Source organism: Schistocerca serialis, chromosome 1, assembly GCF_023864345.2.
Source record: "Schistocerca serialis cubense isolate TAMUIC-IGC-003099 chromosome 1, iqSchSeri2.2, whole genome shotgun sequence".
Classification (NCBI taxonomy): Eukaryota; Metazoa; Arthropoda; class Insecta; order Orthoptera; family Acrididae; genus Schistocerca; species Schistocerca serialis.
The window spans coordinates 268,443,827-268,463,487 of record NC_064638.1 but is presented as its reverse complement, the minus strand read 5'-3'; the positions used below and the strand labels follow the sequence as shown (position 1 = coordinate 268,463,487).

Below are 19,661 nucleotides of genomic sequence, written 5' to 3'. Positions count from 1 at the left end.
GGACCTGTATGGAAGTCGTGGTTTGATGGCGTGGGGTGGGATTATGATTGGTGCACGTACACCCCTGCATCTCTTTGAAAGAGAAACTGTAACAGGTCAGGTGTATCGGGACGTCATTTTGCACCAGTATGTCCGCCTTTCCAGGGGAGCAGTGGATCCTACCTTCCACCTGATGGATGATAACGCACGGACCAACCGAGCTGTCATTGTGGAGGAATACCTTGAAACAGAAGATATCAGGCAAATGGAGTGGCCTGCCTGTTCTCCAGACCTAAACCCCATCGAGCACGACTGGGGTGCTCACGGTCGACGTACCGCTGCACGTCTTCAAACCCCAACGATACTTCAGGAGCTCCGACAGGCACTGGTGCAAGAAGGGGAGGCTATAATACCCCAGCAGCTGCTGAACCACCTGATGCAGAGTATGCCAACCCTTTGTGAGGCCTGTGTACGTGTGCATGGTCATCAAATCTCATATTGATGTCGCGTATATGCGCAGGAAATAGTGGCGTTTTTAGTACATGTGTTTCTGGACGGTTTTCTCAACTTATCACCATTAGGGCGTGAACTCAGTGACCTGTGTCATGTGTCTTCCCTACTTGCCTATGCTACTAGCGCCGGCCGGAGTGGCCGAGCGGTTCTAGGCGCTGCAGTCTGGAACCGCGTGACCGCTACGGTTGCAGGTTCGAATCCGGCCTCGGGCATGGGTGTGTGTCATGTCCTTAGGTTAGTTAGGTTTAAGTAGTTCTAAGTTCTGGGGGACTGATGACCTCAGCTGTTAAGTGCCATAATGCTCAGAGCCATTTGAACCATATGCTACTAGTGCCAGTTTTGTGTAGTGCCACGTTGTGTGGCACCACATTCTGCAATTATCTTTAATTCATGAGCATGAGTACCAAAATTACTCCCAGGTTCTGGACAGTGGACCTCATGGTGTGTTCATATTTTGCTATTGCAACTTCTAACGTTGGCCGATTTCTACTGAGGTATACAGCAGACGTCTTCTCTGCATTTAACTTTACTTAGTGTTTTCGACAACATTCGCTTGTCAGATCGTATTGTCATTGGAGTCGGATGATGCTCGCGCGTGGATCCTGCGGATGGACAAGGACGCCATATTTTCCGTGACTCTGGGTACCTGCACCTGTGACGCTGTAGGCCTGTCGTTGATATAAATTTTAAATAGGAGAGGAGACACGGCTGACACTTGTAGTAGGACGCAGGAAGATTTTAATATATGATTTTTATCATATGATATAGACGGTGATTTGGCGGTTGCAACTGTCTGGTATTTTATTTATTTACAAGGACAAACACGAAATCGGATGCTATATCACACACAGGAAGTGAAGATGAGACAAATATACAAACATAGCAAAAGTAAGAGGAGGTTCTACAACACTAAATCGAATCAATCTGAGAAAAAGAAACTCTCTGTGTAGCTGTTTGTTATACCATTTTATAGTGTGTAACCCTATCTGAAGATGTGACATTGCTTCTTCTTTCGCTGCATCAGGTGTGACTGGCTCGAAGTTTTACCGAGCCCTCGCACCTGAAGTAGCTGACTGAGACATTTTAAATCAGGTCCCAATCTCCACTTTTACCTTCAGTTCAGAAACACATTATAACCTAACTAATTGATATGTGAAAATAAGTATTACCACTGTCAAGACAACATATGTAACAGACTTAATCATACAAGCTGGAAGTATAAAGGGAAGAAGTCTCACATCATATCTAAGTCAGATTTCCATCTTTTGTTTTTTCCATTAAATACACTTTTAATTTTAATGTATAATACATCAAAAATGGCTCTGAGCACTATGGGACTTAACATCTACGGTCATCAGTCCCCTAGAACTTAGAACTATTTAAACCTTGTCCTTAGGTTACTAAGGACATCACACAACACCCACTCATCACGAGGCAGAAAAAATCCCTGACCCCGCCGGGAATCGAACCCGGGAGCCCGGGCGTGGGAAACGATAACGCTACCGCACGACCACGAGCTGCGGACAATATACAATACATCCTCAACATATTATGTATCTTATTTATTATCATTATCAAGTTACCAACAAGATTAAACTACACATAAACTGTGTGCATTTGTATTCATTACATATACAGGGTGGTGCATTGTTAGTGACCGGCCAAATATCTCACGAAATAAGCATCAAAAGAAAAAACGTCAAAGAACGAAACTCGTCTAGCTTGAAGGGGGAAACCAGATGGTGCTATGGATGACCCGCTAGATGGCGCTGCCATAGGTCCAACGGATATCAACTGCTTTTAAAAAAATAGGAACCACCATTTTTTATTATATATTCGTGTAATACGTAAAGAAATATGAATGTTTTAGTTGGACCACCTTTTTCGCTTTGTGATAGATGGCGCTGTAATAGTCGCAAACGTATATGTACGTGTTTTAGTTACCACTTATATATATATATATGAATTTTTTAAAATTTGTTCTTTGGTAAATTTTCAACAAAAAAATGTGCTAGTAATAAATCTTAGTTTGTATGATATAACATGTAAATTCACACAATGTACGACCCGCTATGTAGGTCTTGAGAAATAAACGAATAAAACTGTCTGGTATGGTTGTAGTTGATTTGCTTGAGCAGGTTCTCGTTCCATACTCCGTCGCTAACATTGTCAATGTGCAGGGAGACAGCAGCAGTTGACTTATGGTGATATGCTCAGTCACCCGTAACAGTTGCAATTCTACGGAGGTCTCTGGCTAGAATCCAAATTGTTCTGGTCGTATTGTTTCATATTACGATAAGCTGGAGTACTATGCTAAGGTCGCTTAGGAGACTTAGTTGCGTTTGTGGTGTCTCCTTTCTTCCTTGGTATTCGAATAACTTTTGCCTCCGGGTTATTGTCTCCACGTGTAATTGTGTATACATACAGAGTGGAGACGCAACTGATGAGAAGCTTTCACATCATAAGACGTCCCACTTCCAGCAAGTAACGCGGGGAAACACTGCAGCCATGCTTGCACACCCGCTATTTCCGAACAAAACTTTCCGGCGCGTAATAACAATAAGTGAATTACTTCGCCAAGGTCGCAAAGCACTATTTACCCCACTCTCTGCGGAACCGGAGCGCATGAATGCAGATGTAAGATCGAGTTCGAGAAAAATCCGAACAAAAATTCCACGCTGGAGCAGCATCCCTAGACCTCCCCGCTTCCCGGAATAGTTTGCCCAGAGAGCGCTTCGCGGAAATAAAACGTAGGAACCTGCGGGTGTTTTATGAGTTGCCGATAACGCCAAGTTATGCATAACTTGCATTCCGCGCCACGAGCCCGCGCGGCTACTTCTTATGCATGGGAGCTTAGCGCACAGCATAAACAAACCCTGCCCTCGGCCGGCCCCGAGTTTACGGCGCAGATAAAGCCGGCCTACCGCCTCCCCGGCAGCCGCCCTAGGACCCCAAGTGAAACTTGACAACAAAACCTGGAACAAAGCCTGAAATGTGCCTCGTTGTGCAGCCTCCTGAAGTGCTGAACACTGCTGAAGAGGAGGATCTTTCAAGTCTGCGTCTCTCTTGCCCATCATCTTAAGTGGTTTGACTAGGCAAGCACACCGTGTGATTTAAGTAAGTCTGAGCCTTATTCAGAATTCTTCGATACCTTCGGGTATCAGTAATTTGATTTTACACATTTATATGTAGTATTGTCTGATGTGATAGAATGCAGACACTGTAGTTAGAATTTATAGCTCATGGAAGTGGATAAATGTTGCATTTTGTTATTCCGATGTTTGAAGAGACAAAATGTAACTAATCAAATTCAAAATAATTTTTATTTCGTATACTGTGATTCAGCAGACTTTCAGAATCGTAGCATCAAAGGATGTTCTTCGCACAAAGCAGACCTGCGGCACTACCACACCTTTATAAGAAGCCAATACAGACACCTTGCATGGGGGCTTAATTAAATATGATTGAAAATACTTTTATAGTTTTTAGTAGCTGTAAGTCCGATTACGCTGTTTCGTAAACGGTTGGCCCTGACTAGTATTATTACGCTGACTGCAAAGAACAACAACAAAGAATGAAATGAAAATTTTCGTTAACACAATTAATTAATTAATTAAGTCCCCAGCAACTATGAAACCTACGAAACCAAAGCAAAAGTATAACTGTTCTGTATGTGGAAGTGTGACTCAACGCACATTTGGCACGGTTCTTCTTCAACAAGACAAGAATTTTTAAATACCAATTTTACTGACGTGATAAAAGAAAATTACAAATACTATAATTGCGTAATGAAAGCAGAATTAAACTCTAAGACAATAACACACGCCAGATGCTTTGTTGACTGAACCTGTAATGACGCATTATTTAGGACACTGAAATAAAAAGAAACGGAGTTGGTTACCTCATTTATATTGATGAAAATCACTCTAATCCTTACAATATATCTCACACCGTCTCTCTACTATCACATCTCAACCAGAACTCTCCAATATCACATTTCGGCAAGCACTGCCTACTAACATATCTCAACAAACACTCTCTGCTACAACATCTCAGCACAGACTACCCCGAGTCCTCGACAGGCACTGACTACTACGAGCTCTCGACAAGCACTGACTACTACGAGCTCTCTACAAGCACTGTGGAGGCGGCAGAATAATACTCTTTGGCGCAATCTCTGTCGCAGTGGCTCAGTGAAGCCACCTTTCAACCTTCAAGACTATAAGCTAAGTAAAAATTACATTTCAGAAAAGTGAAAGTACCCTTCAATGCAATTCCGTTCCATAGACAAGTCATTGTGAAACAAGCACTTAAATCGGTATATTACAACGGAACAGAAAAACAGCCACACATTGTAGATTTCACAAAGGCACAATGCAACATTGCCTCGATAATACTATAAGTTTTATGAGGAAGAGAATACACCAGATTCTTCAGGAATGCCGCATAGAGCTGAAGCCACTGCTTCATCCTCGCAATACCAAGGGAGGGGTTGGTCGTTGTACTTTACAACCAACTTTTGAAAATATTTTAAGCTTGTCATGTCCCTCATATTTTAAAACGGTGAAAAATTTTTTATTATGCCAGATTCCGTAACTGTGTTCAATTTATCAATAATACTTGACTCAAAACTTAGCACTGAATGTGACGTTTCGCAACGTATATCGTATTCATATTTTTAGGTTCAGGACTCTTCTTACATATGTACGTAGTGCATAACAGTCAATGGCCGTTAACATAATATGTATTTTTTAAAACTTTTTGTAGTGATCTTAAATTACACTTCCCTCCGTGTATACATTACGGAAAATACGTTCGCATTTCTCAGACTTTGCTAAAAGGTATTTTCAGTTTCTGGACCACAATTATACATCGGAACCTTTTTAATAAGTATGTATGTATGTAGTAAAGGTTCACAACAATTGACTATTTTTTTGTATTTTATATTTTTGTGATTGGCATAAAGTATCCCCACCCCCCGCCCATTGGCAGTCCATATTATGGAAAATGCATTGGTATTGCTAGGGTTAATGATTAGATCGGGTATTGCGTCGAAGTATCGAACTTAGAGCTTAGTGACTGTCATGTTTCACCTGCTATCGCAAACAGTCTCCGACACTTACGACAGAAATGGAACCCTGTTATTTAGTACGATAGTAGAGATGAAACAGGACGACTCAGTTTTTGCCAAATCTAGAACGTACGTGTGGACCCCTGTGATCAAGGTTACTGTTATTTTGCGAGACGCAGATGTCCATAGCATGCTCGTTACGAAAAAGTTAAAGAGAAGGCAAATGTGGGTTACTGAGAAAGTTGAAACAAACATCCCATTTCAAGTTTACAAGTACCTGAAATTGGGTCCAAAATATCGTACTAATAACACTCCAAAAAGATCACAGAGCGACCTCCAATCATTGCCGGTTAAACGTCTGTTGGGTCGTCGGTACACTCGACACCTTGCACCATTTGCAATATGGCAAACCCGGACCAGAGTTTGTGCGGTTCTGATCAGCGAAGACGTACAGGTTTGAGTGCTGCCGTAAGCAATGGCCTTTTGCTATGTACCCGACTACAACTGTCCATTTCATGCTGAACCCTTTTCAATAACTGCTCGGTTACTAAGATGGATCTGCGTTTATTTACAACAGTAAAACAATCAGATTTCAAACGGATTTTCGTTGAAAAGCGTAGCATCCGCCTCTGGTCCCTGTCGCTTAGGGTCTTTCAACAATCACTGCTCCTATGTCATACTGCATGCGTGCGAGTGGTACACCATTCCTTTTACATACATTGGCCTTTCCTCACTGACACAGTAATTTCATTTACGGGCTGCTCATGTACGCCTACAAACACTACAGCTCCTATCGTTCTTTAACGAGGCACTGTCGATCTAGAAGATTCCACATAACCAATTGGCACTAACACACCAATCACTCTTACTGTCGTGGAGGGTCATGTGATCCCCTGGGTACTAGTGCACACCACCTACAGCTCTGCGAAGCCACCAGTGTGTTCTTTTACAGAGGTGTCTAATATCTAGTTCGTTCAGTTTATATTGGCAGTGTGTAAATTACTAGGAAGACCTCCACATCCTGACGTAGTTCATGATGGACGTTGTGCATTGGTGATGATAGTGGCTTTCCTTTTTCTCCCTTCCGGAATCCATAGTCATAGAAGAAACTATAAAACATATAACGACTCTACAGTTTGCAAAGTTCCTGATCCTCCAAAGGCCGACTTAAGTTGTAGAGTCATGAGAGGTTGTTCACGCACGAGGAGCTGAGCTCCTAGCCAAGAAGTCACGATTTATCTCCCATATGGCAATCCATGTAGAGTGAAGTGCAAAGTCAGGAGGTAGAACTCTTGTGGTTGAGGTCTCACTGTAGAAGTACTGAAATTAAGAAGCTGATCTCGTTGCAGACCCCTCATCGTGATACTTCTCTTGTTCAGTTGCATCATTTGTACGTTGTCCAAAGATGGGAAGAACACCAAAATATGTCAAATTAAATTAGGAGCAGGCGGAACATCCCAATTCAACCTGTTATCTTATGTAACATGTCAGTCAATTTAGGGAAGGACATAGCATAAAGACAAAAGCAAGACGGCAAAAAATGCGGAATGACAAAAAGGGAGAACTAAACAGGGAACAAGAAAATTGAAAAGAAAAATGGAAGACTGAAACTGAAAACGGAAAGGAAGTAGGGGAAAATGGAAAATTTAAATAGAGAAGAGGGAAATGCGAAAGAGGTGCAGGAAAGAGAAATGGAAATGGGAAACTGAAGGAAAAGGGACACAAAAGAAAGTAAACGAAAGAAAATAACTTCCACTTCGGCACACGTGGAGGCCAGGCTGAAATTTGACACTGAGACGGGAAGATGTCGGCTGTGTCCTCTTGAAAGGTACCGCTCCGACATTTGCCTTAAGTTGCTTCGGGAAACCAAGAATATCTAAATATGTATGAGAGGATCTGAAACTATGCTGCTCTACAATTCGCCTTAAGAACTGCGTCGTCTCACTCGATCAACGAACTTGTACTTTCACTGAATGTGTGTCAATATATTTACCTTCAATTGGCTAGAAGAGACTTTGGTAGAAACTTCATTTTTATACTTTCCATAGTTTTTCCTTCTTTTGCTGGGACAGTGATCTCTTGTCAAACTTCTATTATCTCCTCAGCTGAACGTTTCTTATTGTAATACTGGGGTAGTTTGACGAACGAGGCAATATGAGTAATCAATTGAAGAGAAGTAGCGCTACAATATGGAGACTCCTCACTTATCATACAGAGAGACACTAAAAATTCTCACAGTGAAGCACCTACTGCCAGTTCAGTGAACGTTAATTAATTGGCGAATACATCGATTGACGCGATATGATTTTCAAGACGTTTAACGTAAGCTCTAGTGGAATATTAGTTAAAATATTTCGTTACTCTATTTATATATCTCTAATTCTTGATAATCTCACTAATAGGCCATGGATTCTGAACATAGCAACCTCTTGTGGAATATCGGGTAAACTATTTGGTTATTCTATGTATTTATCTCTAATTCTTATTAATCCCACTAAAAAGTCATTGACTCTTGACATAGCTAACTGGGACAAGTTGACCCGGCTCGCCGTACATTAAACACTACTTACTCCAAAGTAGGTACTTCATTTTTCTGCGGCGATAGCCATTGAATATATCCTTGTCAACGACACTGCCGGGACTGAAAATTCTCCTGTTGCAGCACCTAACGCTCAGCCGATGAGAACTTCTAATGAATCCCCTCATGACAATCGCATAGAGCAAAATGAAGAACCAGAACCTTCATAAAATGCTATCCCATTAATCCAAACGCCGTCTAGGAAGTTTTGGTTCAGCGGTCCGTATGATTTACGCATTACTGCTCAGCGTGGAAGTTTGAGCTTCTATTATGACCAGCACACCGCAGATTCTCTTACACTGTAATATAAAACTCGGTTGTGTGTGTTCATCTCCGGATGAAACTTAAGCAAAGAAAATGAAAAATCGGGACCATCAACAAATGGTTTCCATTAGCCATAACAGTGCCGTGATATTTTTGGTTCAACTGTCGGTGTCACAAATGCAGTTCTCTCCAGGCTGAACACTTCGAGCTTCGCCACGGATACGTTCGCAGCAGGTTCTCTAATGCTATTACATCAAGCTCAGTGACATGATTATAGGCGCATTTTGTCGGATACGAAATCATTCCCAATTCATTCTTTATACAAATATTTAAATACACCCAACATAGTTCCAGGGTTGTAGGGGCTACATCGCTGGAATGATGGATGGGATGCCTCATGACTCATCAGTGTCATCGTCTGAAAAAAAAAAAAAAAAAAAAAAAAAAAAAAGTAATACTTGCTGAAATGTTGCCGGAGAATGACACATTGACTCTGCTGTCAAACCGATATTTTAGCACAGAGATTCACTGAGAAAGGCTGCATTCTCATATAATATTAAGAGCAGTTTACAACTCTCAAAAGAGAGAAAAGGCAGACAGAAACAAACAGAAAACATGATAAATGTGATGTTTTGGAATTTTCAAGACAGTTATTCCAGTAGAAGGAAAGACAAATAAGAAATAACTAGCAAAGAAAAGAATACACCATAGACAAAGTGGCTGTGGAAGCATTCTAAAATAATCGACGTTTCGACTCCTCTGCTCTCAGGATGTTTCGGTGTCCACTATTTACAGAACACTGTCAGAAATTAGTTTGGCGTTCTCTTATAAAGGAGAGTTAGGCGTTTGTGATGGAGCAGTGGGAACATCGGTTAAAATTCTGGCGGCTATCATTGGTGGGCCATCGTCATAGGCCAATATTCCCACTCTGATGCAGAAGAAGGGGCGTTATTTGCTAAACTCTTATGGATACTATTGGTGACCCATCGTCATTGGATGGGAAGGTAATTTAGAACTCATTTTATTGTGCAGAAGGAGACGTGAACATTTCTCCTGTCATAATCAGGGCCTAGCTGATTTCTAACTTCCACTGACATCAGAATATATCTCATCTTTACTTGGCAGTGAAATCTTGTTAAAATTACTGCAATGATACTTTTATTTAAACCGTTTCACATTATTAATTGACATAAATAGGAACCTTGCTGTTAGAGAGATATCGCGTTTCGTACACAATAATCTTATAGAAAAATTTATTCACGTTTACATGAATAATTTGTGTGGATCATAGCTCCATTTAATAATACGCTTCCTTTTACAAAAAACAATGTTGGCTCCAATGATTTTGAGGCGCATTTTGTCGGATACGGAACCATTCCCAATTCATTCTTTATACAAATATTTAAATACACCCGACATTACTCGGCAATAAAAATAGTTCCAGGGTTGTAGGAGCTACCTCGCTGGAAGGATGGATGGGATGCCTCATGACTCATCAGTGTCATCGTCCTCAAAAAAAAAAAAAAAAAAAAAAAAGAAAAAAGAAAAACAGTAATACAACGATGCGCTACGGAGGATCGCTAAACATCACCATCAGAACTCTTCTGGGACATTGACATATGTGTGACTGATATTGCCCGGACACCCCAAGCCATAAGAAAATGCTTGGATCCAAGATTGGTGGGAACAAAGTAAAAAACTAGTTCTGTTTAGCGCACGCACTCTGAGGCTCCCTCTGTATAAATCACTCTTTCTTTCTGTAGACTCTCTTTACTTCCTTTCTCTTCTTATTCTAATTAATAACAAATAAGCAGCATTTCAAATCCTATATTCTACTTTAGATGTTCCTGCCTACAGTTTCCATTGTTATCATCCCATATGCTTCAAAATGACGTTTTAAGAATTTGGGGGCAGGTTCCTTAGACCAAAACAAGGAAAAGTGTCTTGTAAAAATGGACTCCAAACTGCGTACCTGAAGAGGTATGAGCACCTGTCACCCACGATACTGTGAACCACAACTCTTCTACTGAAAGCTCTTTGACTTCGATGTGTTGGGAGGAGGTAGCACGGAGCAAAACAAAGGCTCTAAAATGCATACCTTCAGAGCTAGGAAGTTTTTTCCAGTAGAAGAAATGTGTTTCAATGTAATGAACAAGCAACTTAAGGTATGGGTTTTAGAGCCCATGTCGACTGCACTTTCTTCTTTGTTTCGGTGAAAGGAACCTGTCCCCAAATTTTTAAAACATCGTTCTGAAGAACTTTGAAGCCGAAGACTGATTTTATTCACCTATCCACTCCAGTCTATTTTATGCAATCCCCATCTTTGCATAACTACTGTAACTTATAGCCAATAGCACCTGCTTTCTGTAGTCAAGTTGTAGTATGTGTCCACAGTTCTTCCCGCCCTGACAAATTTATGATTAATTGATACCTCCTCATTTTAGATAAGTTGTGTCATAAATCTTTTAGCTCCTAAATCCGATTCAGCATTATCCTGTAACACTATATTTCAAAAGCCTGCGTTATCTTCTTATTTGAACTGTATATCACCTACATTTCGTTTCTGTAAGGCTAAAATCAAGGCAAATACTTTATGAAACGTATTCCTAACACTTTAATTTATCTGGAAGTTAAGATGTCTCTCTTTTTCAATAAAGCTTTTCTTGGCATTATCAGTTTGAATTTACATTCTCCTTAAGTCTGACACTCTTTGGTGCCCATAACCATTCTTCCACCACATTTGAGGTTTCTTTTCCTAATCTAATTCCGTGAATACTACCTGATTCATTGTTACTTAATTTCACTCTTTCCTCATTTTAAATCACATTTAAGTAATTTGTAGTCTGATATAAAATTTTGTGACATTGAAAATACAACAAATATTGAATTCTTGGCGATGAATCTAAATAGATACAGCAATATACATGTCAGTGAATGTTTTGGAACACGGCATTAGTAACCACTTTGGTTCAGATCAAGATTCCGATCTGGCCTTATAGAAGCTTGTACGATTTTTATCTCAAGGTCGCACATTCTCCACATGTTCTGCTAGTACAACCAACGCAATGATGAAATTTTGCTTATGAAACCAACTCCTCTCTCTCTCTCTCTCTCTCTCTCTATTTCTCTCTCTCCCCCACACCCTCTTTAATGCATCGGTGATTTTACTGGTTTGATGATGTTCTCCATTTTTTCTATCTTGTGTGCCAGCCATGTCATTTCTACATAGCTCTTACATCTAACACGCTCTATAATCTGTTCTGGAAACAATACTTGATGAAAAACATTCGGATATGCCTATGTGATGCGGGCTTGACCACAGGATGTCACTAGAGGTGTATCCGCCAGTATAAAAGGAGGAGGGCGGCGGGGGGGGGGGGGGGGGGAGTATTGCGCTGTCTGTAAAGAAAATAGTCATTGGATGTCACATGAATGACAGATCCACCAGTGACATTTCAATCCTCCTAAAACTGTCAGAGCCCACTGTTGGTTGTTTAATTGTGAAGCAGACAGGGCAAGAAACAAGCACATTTAAACCGAGACGAAGTAGACGTCATCTATTGACAGATAGAGACAATCGAGCATTGCGGAGAGTGGTTGTAAAAATAAGCTGAAGGATCTACTCTTGAGTTCCAGTCCTGCAATCAGTCCGGCTAGCAAAATTACTGTGCAACGGAATGAAAAAGAATAGGTCTACCTGTTATGCCGGAGCCAAGAAGCCCCTGAGGGCCGGCAACCCATATTACATCCCAGAGGTTCAAATGGTTCAAATGGCTCTGAGCACTATGGGACTTAACTGCTGCGGTCATCAGTCCGTCAGTCCCCTAGAACTTAGAACCACTTAAACCTAACTAACCTAAGGACATCACATACATCCATGCCCGAGGGAGGATTCGAACCTGCGACTGTAGCGGTCACGCGGTTTCAGACTGTAGCGCCTAGAACCTCACGGCCACTCCGGCCGGCTACACCCCAGAGTATGGGGTTGTCTAGGTCCAAGGTGTACCAAAAGAACCATGGTAAACACCAGCTATTTACCTACAAGATAATGCAAACAGACATCCCGAGCACTACGTCCTGCAAGGGGAGCTCGAGCCATGGCCTGCAGGAAGTATCACTACGCCAAAACCTGATTGGCTGGAGACAGCTATTTAGCGGCTAGAACCAGCCACGAAGTTCAGTTCAGATGCCGACCTTGTGTACTTCGACCGCTGAAGATTACGTCGTTTCTGAATTGGACTTTTACTAGTGTGTGTGTGGGTTACCACGAACCTTTGTGGAAAATTAGAAGTGAACTTTTTGTTCGCTTCAATTAGGAGACTTTTACTGGCATGTTATTGTTACCTTTCTTGTGTTGTTCAGTCATCAACCCTGGAACGTACATAAATAAAAGTGGTGTTTGTTAAAAATTGCGAATTATCAGTCACTACACTGCTCATAAACCACACATTTCTGTAGCCAGTGAAAAGCGGCGCTGAAGGTCGTCTGTATGAGCAACGCCACTGGACAGTTTACGACTAGAAAGATGTATCAAGCTATGCCCTGTGGTAATCCGATAGAAGGGTTTAGGGTTTGGCGAACGCCTGTAGAACTTTACCTGCAGTAATGTGTGGTGCCACCAGTGAAGCACGGAAGAGAATGTGTAACAGTTTTGGAGTGTTTTTCGAGGTCAGAGCATAAGAAAACGCTAAATGCGACAGGATATGATCGCGATTTACAGCAATGAGTGCTGCCTATAGGAGCGGAGCAGTTTTCTGACGATATGAATTTTGTCACAAGGCAGCATCTGTGAGGCAATGATACATGGAAAATAACATTTCTGAAATAGAGTAGTCTGGCCAGATCCCCAATCTGAGTCCAAAAGAATACCCTTGAGATAGTCAAGAAGTCAACTACGTACCATACCCCAGCATTATTACCTCTTCTGGTTTCGGTTGCCATTCCTCCAAATTCATTGAATCACATCATTGAAAGTATCCACAGCGGTGTTCAAGCCGTCATAAAGACGGAGGGTAGGCACACCTTATATTTCCATCCAGTAGTACGAGGGCTAGTCGGAAAGTAAGAAATGATCGGTAGCGAAATGGAGACGACAGTGAAAATCCGATGACGCTTTTCACAGATGTGTCGGGAATTGTCTCTAGTGCGCCCGTCGAATGGGACACGTCGCTTTTACTAGTTCTGAGCGCAGGGTGTGCATGTACAGATGTCAAGTATAAATGCCTGTGAGAGATTTCGCCTGGTTTCATGCAACACAGCATATCGTAACTGTCACGCATTTCCTTCATCATGACAATTCTCAAAAAAAAAAGGTTCAAATGGCTCTGAGCACTATGGGACTCAACTGCTGAGGTCATTAGTCCCCTAGAACTTAGAACCAGTTAAACCTAACTAACCTAAGGACATCACAAACATCCATGCCCGATGCAGGATTCGAACCTGCGACCGTAGCGGTCTGGCGGTTCCAGACTGCAGCGCCTTTAACCGCACGGCCACTTTGGCCGGCGACAATTCTCAGCCGCACGCTAGAGAGGCAGTGAGGACGCCCTTGCAGCGTTTTAGATGGGAAGCATTTATCACCCACCATACAGCCCGGACTTAGCTCGCTCGATTTTCATGTCTGGCGAGACAAAATTTTGGCGCAGACAACAAGCTGCAGAATAGCCTAGAGAATTGGGAAAGGCACAGGTGGTTGCTTCCTATGAAGAGACTGTTAGAAAGTTGGTAGAAGGCTACAACGAATGTCCCAGCCCGAAATTTGGTAATGTTCAAATGGTCAAATTTGTGTGAATTCCGAAGGGACCAAACTGCATAGTTCATAGGACCCTAAACTTACACACTACTTAAACTAAGTTAAACTAACTTGTGCTAAGAAGAACACACACAACTATGCTCGTGGGAGGACTCGAACCTCCAACGGGTGAGCCGCGCGAACCATGGCAAGGCTCCGAAGAGCACGCAGCTACCCCGCGCGCCAACTGCTGCAAGTGACACATTTTTAATGTTCACAGTGGTTTCTGTTTCGCGAGTGATCGGAACTTACTTTCCGAATAGCCTTTGTAGACGTCCGGGTACTATTCCTGGTTAACGCAGTAGATGTCTTACTAACCTTTACATTCTTCTGGTATCTTCCATAGACTTCTTTCCTCACTTAGTCTTTCTAGCACTATTTCTTTTCGCGCTGCATCTTACCAATTAATTTTTAACATTCTTAGAGACCAGCATGTGTGAAGTTCTTCCCATTTCCGACGGTAGACCTTTCTTCTCTATGAAATGCTTTGTTCGAAACGGAAACTTCCAGGAATTCCTAGCTCACTTCCAGATCAACACCATGAATTTGTAGAGTTCTTTCGTTGAATTAACGTTTCTTCGTCAAATAGTTCAAATGGCTCTGAGCACTATAGGACTTAACATCTGAGGTCGTCAGTACCTAGCCGGCCAGTGTGGCCGTGCGGTTCTAGGCGCTTCAGTCTGGAACAGCGTGACCGCTACAGTCGCAGGTTCGAATCGTGCCTCGGGTATGGATGTGTGTGATGTCCTTAGGTTAGTTAGGTTTAAGTAGTTCTACGTTCTAGGGTACTGATGACCACAGATGATAAGTCCCATAGTGCTCAGAGCCATTTCAACCATTTTTCATCAGTAGCCTAGAACTTAGAACTACTTAAACCTAACTAACCTAAGGACATCACACACATCCCTGCCAGAGGCAGGATTCAAACCTGCGACCGTAACAGTAACGCGGTTCCGGACTTAATCGCCTAGAACCACTCGGCCACAACTACCGGCGTTTCTTCGTCCCTGCTGGTCTATTTCTGTTATCATCTTTGCTTGGACAGTCGTTCAGGTTGGAGAAGTCTATCATACACTCCACAACTGTCAGTTCCCAGTTTTGGTTAATTAATGCTTTATTTGGCTTTCTACTGTACTTCGTCGCTTTCATCTTTGTTTTGGTCATCCTGAAGAAGATTTTGAAAGGAGGTGGTGCACAAACTCTTAAACAGGTAACGTAAGTCTTGCTGCATCGCAGAATTTTAGAACGAGTGCTGAAGAGCCTGTTGGTGTGCCGTCGGACCAATACATTACCGTGATCGTCATCTTCACCACATTCTTCATGAGAAACAACCTCTGTTCTCCGCGAACGACAGAGTTCGCCTGTAGCCATCACACAAGGCAGATAGGACTCCCCCAAAAAAAGGCAAAAGGAAGCAATCGGCCCGTTCGTAGGGCGGACGCGTCCAGCGCTACTGCCGGATAAATTCGACAGCGGCCTCTGCGAGATTTATTTCGCCCTCCTGAGCGAGCGCCCTCGCCGCTTATCTGAACGGCGGGCGCGTTCGGACGAGATAAAGCCGGCAGCGGCGGTAGAAGCAGCAGCAGCGGCTGAGGGACGGGAAGGAGCGAGCGGGGCAAAGCCGAGCCGAGGAGCGCCCCGCATCACGTTTGGTTAGAGCCCGGAGAATAATTGCAGCAATTATAGTTACCGCCGAGTTGGATTGGAAGGCAGCGGCGGCGCCGCTCCAGGGCCGAAGGCGCATCCGGTTCCAGGGCTGAGGGGGAGAGCGCTGTAGAACGGAGGGGTCGCTCCGCCCCGGCAGGGCGTGGGTGGCGGGGGAGGAAGCTGTATCGGGCGCGAGGCGCGCTCTTCATCACCGAGGGACGAGTAATTATTTGCGGGCGCGAGCGGCGGCGCCGGCTGCGACAAAGGAACAGCCGGCCAGGCCTTTGTCCGGCCTCTCCGCCGCACCGCACCGCACCGCATCGCACGGTCACCTTTACGCCGGAGTAATTGTGGGCGCGCCGCGCCGGGCACTATCTCGGTCTGGCGCCCCGGCACAAAGACGCCGGTGCGATTCCATTCCCGCGGCTCGATCGCTGTTTTCCAGCGCAGCTGCCGGGGTGGGGCTCGTCTCTCGAGCCCAGTACCTACCACGCTGAATTGTCGCCGAGCAGAATTGCCTCCTCGTGGCGCGCTAACGATTGCTCGTATTGTACTAGCCGAGCTTTCCCTACACAGTGTTAGATAAGACAACACGTAAGTCTGCGTGGACCAATGTCAAAATCACTGCGAAATATGGAGAAGTGAGTGCGTGTTATTGCACCTCAGTGTCCAAGTAGTCACGCCATCTGACGTCATCTCTCCAAAAAACTAAAGAACGTCCCACCCCATGCTCCACTTCTACATCTACATCTACCATAGATACTCAGAAAGCCACCTAACGGTGCATGGCGGAGGGTACCCTGAGCCACTACTTGTCATTTTATTTCCTGTTCCACTCGCAAATACATCGAGGGAGAAACGAGTATCTATAAGCCTCCATATGAGCCCTAATTTCTCGTATCTTATGTTCGAGATCCTTTCGCGCAATGTGTGTTGGTGGCAGTAGAATCGTTAGGGATTCAGGTTCAAATCCTGGTTCTCTAAATTTTCTCAATAGTGTTTCTCGAAAAGAACGTCACCAACTCTCCAGGGATTCCTATTTATGTTCCCGAAGCATTTCCGTAACACTTACGTATTGTTAGAACCTACCGATAACAAATCTAGGAGCCCGCCTCTGAATTTCTTCGATATCTTTCTTCAGTCCGACCTGGTACGGATCCCAAACGCTCGAGCAGTACTCATGAATAGATCGCACCAGCGTCCTATATGCGATCTCCTTTACAGGTGAACCACTCTTTCCTAAAATTCTCCCAAGATACCACACTTCCCACATACTCATTCCATCTCATATCATTTTGCAGCGCTACGCCCACGTATTTAAACTGTGTACAGCGGGACACTACTAATACTGTATTCCGAACAAAATCGGTTTGGTCTTCCTTCTCATACGCATCAACTTACATTTCTCCACATTTAGGGCTAGCTGCCATTCGTCACACCAACTGGAATTTTTTTCAAACTCGTCTTGTATCTTCCCACAGTCACTCAACTTCGACAACTTACCGTGCACCATGGCAAACAACCACAGATTGCTGCCCACCCTGTCTACCAAATCATTTATCTGTATACAGAACAACAGAGGTTCTATCATACGTCCCTGGGACACACCTGCCGATATCCTTGTCACTGCTAAATACTTGCCGCCGAGAACAACATACTGGCTTCTATCATTTAAGAAGTCTTCGAGCCACTCACATATCTGTGAACTTATTCAATATGCTCGTACCTTTTTAACAGCCTGCAATGGGGCAACGTGTCTCCTGCTATCCGCAAACCTGGAAATATGGAATCCGCCTGTTGCCATTCATCCATTTTTCGCCGTCTGTAGAGTGCAGATGTGCCAGAAACAAAATCAGCGAAATTTGGTTACACCGATGAATGGTTGCTTACAATGAGGCGAAGGTCAATCAAACAGCCACAAGAAATTCTAACTGAGGTCTAGAGGCAGTGAGAAAGTACTCTTCCGTATGGAGGCTACAACCAAAACACTCCAAAAATGGGGTCTCTGGTTTCCACCTACACAAAAAGTCTACCAGAATAAAATTCAACATAAAGTTTGCAAACACTATACTCACAATAACATACCAAAGTACCTGACGGTCACCTCGATAGAATTCTATCTTTCATAGAGAATCCTACAAAAACAGCCAAGAACTGGAAAACAACGAGTTATGAGGTGCAACAGTTGGGAGCATCAGCACCCAGTCGCCGTTCTTCTGCTCTTAGATCTTGTCTTCTCAACCGCTAAATAGCATTCCGCAGTCTAATTAAAAACCCAGGTGTACAAAAAAGGTTCCGAGCTATTTAGCATTGAACGCAGCCAATCAGGTCACCACCCACGCAAATTCAAGCTCTTGCACTCGCTGAAATGCGGTAATGAAATGGCGTCTGTGGGTCCGTAAGGTACCACTTATTGAAATTCTCATTACGAGATAAAATGTGACATTTTCGGACATGTTAAATTTAAGCTAGGTGAGCAATAGCTACGTTCGTTCGGTTTGAGGAAACCAAATGAAGAACACATTTGGCAACACTGCCTCTGGTAAGTTGCTTGAATTTGCGCGCACATCGACCTGATCGGTCACCTTAAATGTTAAATAACTTGCAAACGGTGCAATGTATCGATTTTTCTTAACAGTTATCTTTCAGCACAATCTCGTCTGCAACAACTTTACAAGTTTTAGACTGTATTTGACCACTCTGAATAGCCACTGTTCTCTTTACACTCTTGCCTTCCGCTTGCTGCTGTGATGTAGATGTGCCGATTCTGCATATAGGCATTTTTCTTACGGTACTGAATTTGGCATATTCGACACAATAAGTTCCGTATTATGGTGAGATGGTTGAAGGCTTGCATGTTTGTGCTGCATCTGTGTTATCGTACTTTACATGGGTTTCGCATTATACAGTAATGGATTTCTATCCCCGACATTTTGCAGCGGAGTTTAATACAGTAAATATAAGGTCTTTTATCATCTTTTCTGCTTTACAGAACATGTGGAATCAATATCTAAGTCTACGTCACTCATCAAATATTACAAGTTGCTTAGCTCATTGCTCCTTCTCTCATAAAATAATATTCGGCAGTTAATGCAAACATACGGTGATTTTTTGTCTGTGGTACATGGACGGTTGTGTAGAGAGGCATGGTCCCTTAAATTTTGTTAATGTGGTTGAAATATCTAATATTGTAATCAACTGTCGAACATTGTGCTAAGTGCGAACGTAATTTGGGAATCTTATGAGCGTATGTTCATTTCCCTCAGTCCGTGTTCATGTTAACCATCCACGTGTTCCGTAACTCCGCATGTGACCACTTAGAATTACGTTCTAGAACGTATTCTATTCACAATGGCGAGAGGGAATAAGCTGCTTAAGCAGTGACGATAATTTTATTAAATAGGAGTTCCAACCATGCAGTTAAATTTGCGAATCAGCTGAACTTGGTGACACGAGCAACTGAAGACGGATATTTCGAGACAAATTCTACAACCACACTAGCTCAGACATTTTCAGTTTCAATATTAAGCTTTCTCAGAACACGGAACGAAAGACATTTGCAACGCACGAACTGCATTGGGAAGACGCAGATGACACACACATATAGCTAGTATCTGCATGGCGTCTATTAAGGATTATAGCTTCACAACGGTTAAAATTCTTCTGGGTGTTGTACAGCGTCATTGTATAAGATAGTTTAAATATAAATCTCCAGAAGAATTTTAATCTTAATGACATTGTCTACGGAAGTATACGTAGTTATTGCAGTTTCAGTTTTTTCTTGGTAAATTCTTGTTAAAATCTACCTTCAGCTATTC

At 42.9% G+C, this 19,661-nt stretch overlaps 1 protein-coding gene across 1 annotated transcript in view; it reads right to left on the bottom strand.

Annotated features, from left to right (window-relative positions):
* Positions 1-15,882: 15,882 nt before the first annotated feature.
* LOC126465136 (WAS/WASL-interacting protein family member 1-like) overlaps positions 15,883-19,661 on the bottom strand; it is a 161,170-nt gene continuing 157,391 nt past the window's right edge. Inside the window, exon 3 of the mRNA XM_050096287.1 lies at positions 15,883-16,411. Coding sequence (XP_049952244.1) covers positions 15,883-16,411 — 529 coding nt within the window. The remainder of the gene's footprint in view (positions 16,412-19,661) is intronic.